Here is a 10,988-nt window from a genome sequence, read left to right as displayed (position 1 = left end):
TCTGGATCTGACAATTCGCTGATCCTTAGTCATGTGTGATGATTAGCAGAATAACTATCAATCAAATTTTATTATAAAAATTACAAGATAAAGACAAATCGTTAAAAAGCACATTTCGTATAAAAGTAACTTGATTTTGCACGACTTGATATCCTGAGGTATATCATAAGAAATGATATTATTCAGAATGCTATAGATGTTACACATTTACATATGTTATCAGGAGCATGATCCAAAAATTTTACATTATTCTTTAACCTTTTATAATAGTATGCAGTATGCTTTTTAATATATTATATAAAGCATAATTTTCAACGATCATCTAAAAGGAAACTAAAAAAAAATTAAGCATTAAAAAGAGTGGGATGTGCAATTGTTAATGTTAATGAGCTATTGACGATAATTGTTACATCATGAGCAATAATTGCTTTCCTTCATAAACTTTTCTTTTTTGTTTTACATAATGGTTATAAAAGAAAACTCAGAAACTTTTAATTGGTACTCAAATTTTAAAACATCTGTTAACGAGTATTAGTTATATAGTTTGACTTTTAAAGTTCGAAATGTCGTAAATATAAAACGTCGTACATATAAAACGAATTTGATTTGTATTTTCTGACTTCTTCATTACTTCTACTCAACTTCTTTTTTTAGTAATAAAATTTAATGGTATTTAAAAATAAAAAAAGATATACAATTAAAGGCAATCAATAATTTTGCTCGTTGAGTTCGCAATTAAATAGAAGATGTGCGGAGTCAAACATTGTTTGTGAATCGACTTGAGAAAATAAATTAAATCTACGAAACTTTATTGCGTCTTAATTTAGCTATTAAACAAATAACATCAATGTATTTATACAGCTGAAGAAGCTTCTGTGGAAAAATTCTTCGTTTGTTTGTGAACACAACAATACTATTGCGTATTATAGAGCAATTGTTTATCTTTTTTTATATTTAAAAAAGAAAATTAATACATAATAATAAATTACAATTTAATTTATTAACCTTTTTTTTTAAATTATAATTCAGAATTTTTAATATTATATTATTAATAATATTATTTTAATAATATATCATAAATAATAGAATTTTTTAATATGTTGTAGATTCATATATAAATTTTTGTTGCTACTAGTGTGTCACTTCATATTTTTAAAACAATTTTTTCATACTTCCAATGACTTGCGGATTCTCTCAATTTATTCGATTATCTTTTCGTTTTCGGATTTTTGAAAATTAATTTTAGAAAAATGATGATCGTTATCATGTCATTATTCTTTTCATTTAATTACCTAACTATGGAACAATATACGTTTTTGATAACTAGATTCTTATGCTTTGGTTTCATGTCTGTATGTTTGACGATTAATTCTTGCTGAGAATGAATTATGCAACATTTACAGCGCTTACACTCTCATTAGCCCATTCCTTTTATATTTGTCAATTTAGAGAACACTTTAATTATTTATTTTTTTATAATAAGATATTTTATGATTCATATAATTAGTTAATTAAAAATAATTTTTTATAATATAAACAATTTACGGCATCTTGAAAATAGAATAAAGAAAGAATAATAAATAATTAAAAATATATTACTTTCAAAATGTTACTATAATAAATAAGAGATAAATTTATATAATAAACGATAATTTTAATTTACAGTTAAATAGTTTAGTATAGCTTGCACTTTTCTTCTCATTATCAAAATTTTATTACTAAATATAGTACTTTTTATTATTTACAGCAATAAAAATTATAGTAATTTCATTGAATTTGATTTGGTCTTTTTTATCTTGTACAGAGATATTTCCTTTTGCTATCACATCGGCGAGGCGTTTGAGTGTCATCATCTTAAGACATAATTTAATAAAGTGCACAATTTCTACTTCAATGTGTCGACTAGAAACTTTCCATTGTGCTTTAATATCCCAATAATAAAAGTGATACTAAATCTACTCATTCCGACGAGAATTGTCACGTATAAAGATTGAAATAGCCAATTACATAGATACATGAGACAATAATGTATCCACACAGCTTGAATGATTTGAACATACCTACAATATAACAGTTTACAATATGTCTGAGAAAGAGAGAAGGAGAGAGAGGAAGAGAGAGAGAGAGAGAGAGAGAGAGAGAGAGAGAGAGAAAACTGTCTCTGTCCTTATATAAAATTTTCAAGTATTATTAGGTATATATGTCACGTAATCATTACTCAATTTATGTATTACGGTCTAGATATTATTACATTCAATTCTCGTTACCATTATATTAATCAGAGGTGTTAAATTTATTTTTTTTCTAACATTACACAAAATTAATTAATTTAAAAGCTTTTTATCAATCGTTGATTTACTTCATTAAAGCTTATACAATTTTAAAATAATTAATTAACTTATTACATTTTTGACAAAGTTATTGATACTTTATTATGATAACAATGTATAAAATATTTGAGAGATTCTTAAACATTAAAAAAAAAGATATTAATGTCACGGAAGCTAAAATTTGAGAATATACAATATATAAATTTAAAATGTTATATAAATTAAACATATATTATCTTTGATAAAAAAAATATTTAATACCAATTAAAAAATTTACATGTAATATATTAATATAAAAATCTATTAATATATTAATAGAACTGATCATAGCATTATACTTTAATACTATATTAGCAGAGCTTATGTAATGCTACTCGTATATTAGAAATTTATTTTCAATTAATTTTTTTCTGACAGACAATTTTTTGGTATGCCAGTCTTTTTTATAAAATATAAGTACCATCCTTTTTAATTTTTGATGACTAAAAAGTTCTTTATTTGATTATTTTTGAAATAAGTAGCTTTGATAATAATTACTTATAAATGTAATTTAACCTATTATATATGCCCCTATAATGGGTTATATTTTCGTGAATTATTATATTTTGGATTAAGCATAGCTATACATACCTATATGTATAGCATAGCTATACATATATACATATAATATAATCCTAATTTTTTAGTTAATTTGATCGCCTATATTAATAATAAAAATGCCGTGCATGTCTCACAATATTTGAAATAAAAATTTTATAATAGGTAATAAAAATTAATAACTTTGCTAAATAAATAAGTCTAGTTTCAGAAAATTTCAAAATGTAACGGTTTGTTAGAGCAGTTAAATTATTCAATGTTAACTATAGATCAACATTACAATTAACAATTTTAATAGAATTATTTTAGTAACATCAAGAAAATTTTAATGAGACCGCCATGCGGCACGAACACTTCATTAAAGTCTTAGAACGACGAAAATACAATTATTACCACGTAGTAGATATTCCAAGCAAAATTTAAAGGTGTTGTTATACGTGTTGCGAAGCAATCTTTCTTCTTTGTTCCTGTTATATTATAAGTCGAGATGAGAATGAAATCCGATCTTTTTCTTAAATATAATAGAGAATTCGATCAGTATCAAATTGCTATAAAAATAAAAATCCTTAACATAATCAATCAACGAGATAGTTTTTTTACAACTTTATCTTCTTTTATTTATTTCCAGAATTATATCCAGAAATATATTTTAAAATCATTTTTCTTTCAAATAGGAAAGAGGGGAGATCTCATAAATTGTACATATATATATATATAAATGAGAAAATTTTTATCCGCAAGCAGTTTTAACAAAAAATTACAAATAATCAGTTATTCTGACATTTTGATAAATTTTCAGTAAAAGGAATTGTAAAATATTATTAACTCTCTTTAAAAAAAGTTTATATTTATCATAATATATATACATATATATAATTGCAAAAAAAAATGAATTAACGAATAACCTCATAACATTGCTTTTTATATTAGTATATTCATAATAAAAAAAAATGGTTAGAAATAGTTTTTAAATATATAATGCTTCAGTACTTCGACTTTGTAACTCTTAGGTCTCATTATTTATAATCGTGATTCAATCTGAGATTCGATTTAAGCCAGGTCTAAATCAGTCTTTCATTTGAAAAATGCTTTTCAAACTACGGTTCAATGAATCTGAATGGTTTAAACTTTGGTTCAAATCTAACTCGCCTGAAATGAGGATCAGTCGTGGTATATACTATAATGAATATGGACCTTAATATAATTGGATCGACATCGTTGTTATTACACAATTTTTTTGCCATCCGTAATACTTGTAACGATAATATAATGATACAATGTTATTACGGCGTTATAAAACTGGGATACGCAATTATAATTTAATAAACAAAGTTTTTTAATTTATTTTTTAGTAAACAATGTTTTTAAATTGTTGTATAAAACAGTAAACTATATATACTTAAAAGATGGCTAAACAAATTTAGGCAAATTTTAACTTAAAATTTAGTACATTGTTCGAATAAATTTTATGTAAGATATCATACTATTATTTATATTTAATGATATATCTTATACATTTATTGGAATAATATACCTACTAATTTTTAATTTGCTTTGCGGTTTCTTAGCATATGCATTTTATTATTTTAAGTAACAATTTAAAAACATTGTTTATTAAAAAATTGATTAAATTTTTATAAATTAATATTTAATCAAAGAATAGAGTATATATTATTGACATACAATAGTATCGTATGAGATAGCATTGTACATACCCATTCTATTTCGTACTACTTTTTTCGATTCACAATTAAAATTTTTTGAATCATTAAACGTTTTAAAGTACATTAAAATTAAAATTAAAATTAAATGTTTTAAATAAATGCATTAAATTATAGGGTATTAATAATTTAGGTTTTTGTGTTTTATCCGATTTAAGTGTCATGTTTTTGAAAATACAGACGTGGCGACGCTAACATTAGCTCATACTACTTCATTCTTCATAGAAAACTGCGCTCATCAAGCATAGTGTGAATCACTTCAATAGCTCATCGAGCTTTTCTTATTCAGTCGATAAGGTAGGAAAGAAAGCTTAGTTGTGATATGGATTCATATCATGTGAAAAAAGCTCATTAGGTATCTACTTTATCAACAGATGCAAGTTCATAATAGGGTTGTGCGCCATTTATGCGTAAAATATAATAATCTACATCTATATGTATACAATATAAACTATGTTACATGTCATTTATGTAAACAATCTATAGATCATCGAAGCCTACGTTCTTTATTGTTACATTAGACTGCACTAAAGCTTCTATCTCGTTTATATACTTTTATTTACTAAAATACTCAAATCATATGTCGCAATTGACAGTTATAAAATTTACTTTTTCTGTGCTTTATGCTATAATTTATAATACTTGTAATTTATAATAATTGTATAAATTTAACTCAAACAATATATATCCACACAGCACATTTTATCTGAAAAAATGAGAACGTTCTCAAAAAAGGACTGTTAAACGAGGAATAACGTTAGAGGATATAAGGATATTCAAACGCCTTTAGGACTTCCTTTCAGATCTATCCTGTATGAGTAAAAATTTCATGTATAAACATAAGTTTGAAATATACTGCACAATTTTAGTCTAATACTTGATAAATATAATTATAAGCATCAAAAAGTGACAGAGCGTTGTTATAACAATTTGTATACTTTTGGTTGATGATAAACAACAAGTCATAACATAAAAGCAATAATTGTTATAATTGTATGTAGTAATTTTTCTAATAATTCATACAATTACAAAATTAAATATCTACTTTTATTCTTCTAAAAGTTTGATACTTTACTAGAAAGTATAATACAAATAATCAAATTCCAATATAAAATATATTACTTTTAAATAAAATACATTTATCAATAAATACATAAATTTAAAGTAATTTATATTTGTTTCAAAAAACAATTAATTTACAATAAAAACGTTAAAAACACTACAAATTTAATCATTAATAAAGTAAAAAAACGATTTTCTTTTATCTAATGTAAATTTTGTCTTTTAAAATATTGCGACATATTAAAAATATACTAATAATTTGATAAAAATAGAATTTCTTTTCGGAAACGTTTTCTTTTTTTGTAATATTCTTATATATCTTATACAATATTAGATATGTGGCTTTATGTGAAGCAAATTATTTGTAAGAAGGTGATGCGCTCAATTTATATGGTTCATCATCCGCGGCATAATCGACAAGGCACCTAATCGAGGTACTTCGCGTAAATAATGTTATTAAACAAAGCTTCAGATTTAGAAATGATGTAGGGGAAATTACTCGACAGAATGAACACGGTGCACGAGAGAAGGGAAATCAATAAACCAGTTGATCACATCAATAATGTTTGTTACGAAACATTCCCCCTCTGTATTAAACAAAAGTTCCAAATACTAGTATGAATTACCTTCAGTAAATGATATACATATCGCTAAATAGATAGCATTAATTTTAACTTCTTTTAATATGCTTAAATGCGAAATTAAATGAATGCAATGTGATATTATAATTAAATTTGTGACATCATTGAACTATATGGCTGTGTATGAACCAAATTATATAAGAAAATGACGTGCTCAATTTATACTGTTCATCATCCGCGGCATAATTGACAAGTATCTAAAATCGAAAATAATAGTCATTTAAAATCAAAAACATAATCAGAATATAAGACGTCTTTAAAAAATGTCTGATTTTATATTTTATTGATGTTATGTTATTGATTTATTGCAGAAATATTTTTATAAATTGTAAACTGTTCTATTTAATTATTTTTTTATTTATTTAAACGTCATATTATTTCTAAATTGCAATTTATTCTATAGAACATATTTTATATTGCTAGATACTCAATCCCATAAAGAGATGAGGAATATAAATCCAAGAAGGATACGAATGCATTTAAGCGTGAGAACACTTTACGAAAATTGCATTTGATCCGCGTAGTCTTAAAAACGCGCAGAGAAACTGATTGATAATTCGAGACAATGTCAATCAGAATATGACAACGCAAAAGAAATAAACTCTGACATTTCCGTAACAAGAACAATATCTTATTAGATGATGTTCGCAAATTTGATTCAAAATTTTGTTTCTACTTTTAATATAATACAATTTGTATTCTACATTAAATAGAAATTTTGTTTAAAAAAATTATATATACATATGTATATACATATCCTATGTAGCAAAGTGTCGTCTATTTGATATCATTAATCAATCACTATTATAACTAATCTGATGAATCTAACATTTACAATAACGTCCAAACATCGTAAAAATAATGTGGATTTATCACAGCCACACAAAGTTACAAATTGACGTCGAAAATTGTCACTGTTTTTATGTTTAATTATTTACAACATAAATGAATGACGTTATTAACTTTTGATTACTCTTTAAATCAGTGGATAATCACTGATATCAATGCCAAGTATGTCACTGGTAATCAGTGAATTAAATGTGGATCCCTAATCTAGCTAATCTTTATTATGTGATCTAACTGACCTTGTTTTAATACTTAAATTCAATGAATATAATATCGCAAAATTGAAATTAATGTGCAAATATCAGTATTTTAGTTATATAATACTCAAACATTCTTCCTTTTTTAGTTGAACTTCACTGATTATCAGTGCCAAGTATGCCACTGGGTAATTAGTGACTATCTACTGATTCAGATTTAGAGTAGTCAACGTCATCTGTCCGATATTAATAAGCATGACATTGTAAATAAATCGTAGGACAAATAACTGACGTCATTAATTAGTAAAAAAAATGACATCATTATTACATCTTAAATAGCTAACAGTCAAAATATATGACAACAGCTTGCTATCTAAGTATATATACACACATATGTATATAGCAAACATTATAGTTTACATTTCTACATATAACTTTTTATAGAAAAAAACAATTAGAGCAAATTTAATTACTTGTTAAAACCGATATGTTACGGGGTAATAGTATTATATTTATATTTACATATTTTCTCAGAGTTACTTTGAGATTCTTTTTATAACATCATAAACATACGTGGTATCTCCTTTCTATTAGTCTCAACAAATCTTTTAAAGAAGTTTTTCTTGGAACTCTATATATATATATCGAGCTTCTATTTTATTATTTTCTCTGCCATTAATATTAAATAAAAGCATTTTTTATTTATTCTTAAATTATCCTTTTTCGTCCAGAATCATTTCCAAACAAATTTAAATAGTACAAATAAATATATGTTACAAGTGGTTGTAACTATTCATGAGACTAATGTAGGAATCCCTTCGATATTTTTCGAATTTTTAACAGTAAAAGCAAAACACGTAAAAACATCGCTAAAAATAATATTTGTCATAAAGTAAACTTTTCTACGTTAGAGAAAATCTCTTGCTAATCTGCGCAATTTTGTAAAACTGTACAAAGTGCTTCATGAATAAATATGAAAAATTTACTCTTATTACACTCGCAATATTTTCCATTAACTACAATTGCATTCTTATATTTTTTACACAAAAAAATTAAAAAGTAATTTTAAATATATTTAAATATATTTAAAAAATAGAGATTTAAAACATTTTCTTGAAAATAACTGAGACTTATTTATTTCTAGTATAATAAATAACAAGTATTATTTTCTTTTTCTGTATTAATGTATCTTAAAATTAATTGTAATAAAAAAAGTAAAAAATTTATGATTAAATTATTAAATAAATTAAAATTTATACTAAAAATTACGATTTAATTGCACATATTGAAATTAGACCTTCGATTTCTTTTTTATATAAAAGATGTCCAGCTAAATAATTAAATTTTTATTATGAACAGTACATATCATAATATATGCTATTAACTTGATTTATCCAATTTTTCTTTGTACAATTTTTAAATAAAGAAACAGGAGATTTTACTTTAATTATTTTCTACAAATACACTTGTAGTTGTCTGATAAAATATTTATATTTACGATATAATAACTATATTGAGAACATTCTAACACAAATACACATTAACTTAGTGATGCATTTATGACTCCTGCTGCTTATGCTATATCGCAGTTCGTTGATCTGGAGAATCCAATGCGATTGGATTATAGTTCGCTTTATGCTCCAGCTAGTAATATCGCTAATGATGTTGAATTGATTACTTACGTGTAACGAATAAAAGTGACAAAGATATAGCTCCACACTTACCTGAAACAAGAAAATTAAGAGATCGTAAATGAGCTGTTTAAAGTAATAAAATTAGTAATAATAACAATATAATACATTTAAATAACTACAAATTTTTTAGTTTTCCTGACAAATTTTTTAGCTAAATAATACGTTAAAACATAACAATAAGAATAAATAATAAAAGTAATCAGTTTAAATGTTATTCACAATTTGATAAATATATTAGAATGCTATTTTTATATATATAAATAATTTAAATTTAATAATCTTACTTATTATAATTATCATAATTGTATTTATCTAAAAATATTTTAAACAATAAAGTTCACAATCATATGTGCAACATAAATAAAAAAATTTTTTTATGTTTTAAGAAAATTATATAAAATAGATATTTTAATATATTTTTAAGTACGTTTTAAATAAATATTACATATTATATTGCAGAAATTTTTGCATTAAATACAGATAATATATTTATACACATTTTAATATACAGATTTAACTCAGTGTCAATTTTAAAAACGTAATAATTATGTATTAAATTAAATGCATAAATATATATATATCTTTTATTAAATTAATTAAAGCTTTGTCTTTTTAATTACTTCATTCAGATATATTTTAGCTATTCAAAGCTAAATTAGTAATTGAAATACGCATAACGGTTAGACTAAATGATAATAACTTAAAATGAAGTAAAAAATGAAAGTAAAATATGCAGGCACTGAATATGCAGGTGTAATTAGAAAAGGAACCTCTTTTCAATCTAACATTGAAAGCACTCTAAAGAACTTGGATGTTGCTTGAAAATGCAGTTTAATGATCTTTTCGTGAACAAAAGAAATGAGAAATCTTGCTATTCTTGTTCATTCCTGAAACATTTTTAAAAACATTCATTGATGTCTTATTGTCAGAATTTTCACTAAAAAACAAACCAATATTTTATCATGAAAAATAAAAAGACAAACACAAAATAAATCATTTTCTAATGTCTGATAAAAACCAATTTATGTGCAATATAAAATTACTTGAAATTATTGCTATTTCGCCGTACTAATAAAATCAATTATCCCTTAAAAAGTTACGAAATCAAATAATATAACAACAGTTAAAACAAAGATATAAAATAGTCGTACATCTGTGTATATGTAGAATTACAATAAAGTTATAAATTTCGTCATAATTTTGCTTAAATAAAAGATATTAATTTTGGCTTAATATTGCTATGAATTTGAATTTAATAGTTAAAAGATAATATTTACTTGTTTTCGAAGAATTTACAACGCCATATGCATAAGTTTGTTTATGGTATTTCTGAATGCAAAACGGTATTCGACATTAAGATCCATAAGATCTGAGAAACTGTATTATTCTGTTATATTATGCTTTCTTCTACTCAAAATTATATTTTTAATTTGTAAAAATTATTTTTTATGCCTATGCATTATTTTTAAGTTTATCGTTTATATTATTACATATCTTTTTATGTGATTATCATAATTTATATATTCGTTTTTATAATATAGAATAGCTATAATATGTATAATGTACTAAAATTATGAGAAATAAATCATCTATAAATATTGCATTTGTTAACATTAACATAAATTTCTAAAAGAATTATATAAATTTATATATTTATAGTAAATAAATAATATAAATTTCTAAAAGAATTCTGAAAAATTGACTTTATTTTTGCAAAAATTTACGTTATAAATATAAACAACAAAATAGTAAAAGTGCCATCGTATATTTAACTTAAAAAAATTTTCGAGAAAATATGTAAACATAAAAGCAATATGTTTCAAGCATATAAAAGATTCTTTCATCTCTCTCTTCAGACTAAAATAGACTTCTCTCATCCATCTTAATCCCTTTGGAAATC

The 10,988-nt window shown here is 23.7% G+C and overlaps 1 protein-coding gene across 1 annotated transcript in view; it reads right to left on the bottom strand.

Annotated features, from left to right (window-relative positions):
- Nucleotides 1–8,902: 8,902 nt before the first annotated feature.
- Nucleotides 8,903–10,988, bottom strand: part of LOC108747556 — a 4,149-nt gene continuing 2,063 nt past the window's right edge. Inside the window, exon 2 of the mRNA XM_018485115.1 lies at nt 8,903–9,050. Within this exon, the coding sequence (XP_018340617.1) occupies nt 8,903–9,050 (148 nt within the window). The remainder of the gene's footprint in view (nt 9,051–10,988) is intronic.

This window comes from Trachymyrmex septentrionalis, unplaced genomic scaffold, assembly GCF_001594115.1.
Source record: "Trachymyrmex septentrionalis isolate Tsep2-gDNA-1 unplaced genomic scaffold, Tsep1.0 scaffold20, whole genome shotgun sequence".
Taxonomy (NCBI): Eukaryota; Metazoa; Arthropoda; class Insecta; order Hymenoptera; family Formicidae; genus Trachymyrmex; species Trachymyrmex septentrionalis.
The sequence above is the reverse complement of the archived record's forward strand: the minus strand, read 5'-3'. Positions and strand labels throughout refer to the sequence as shown.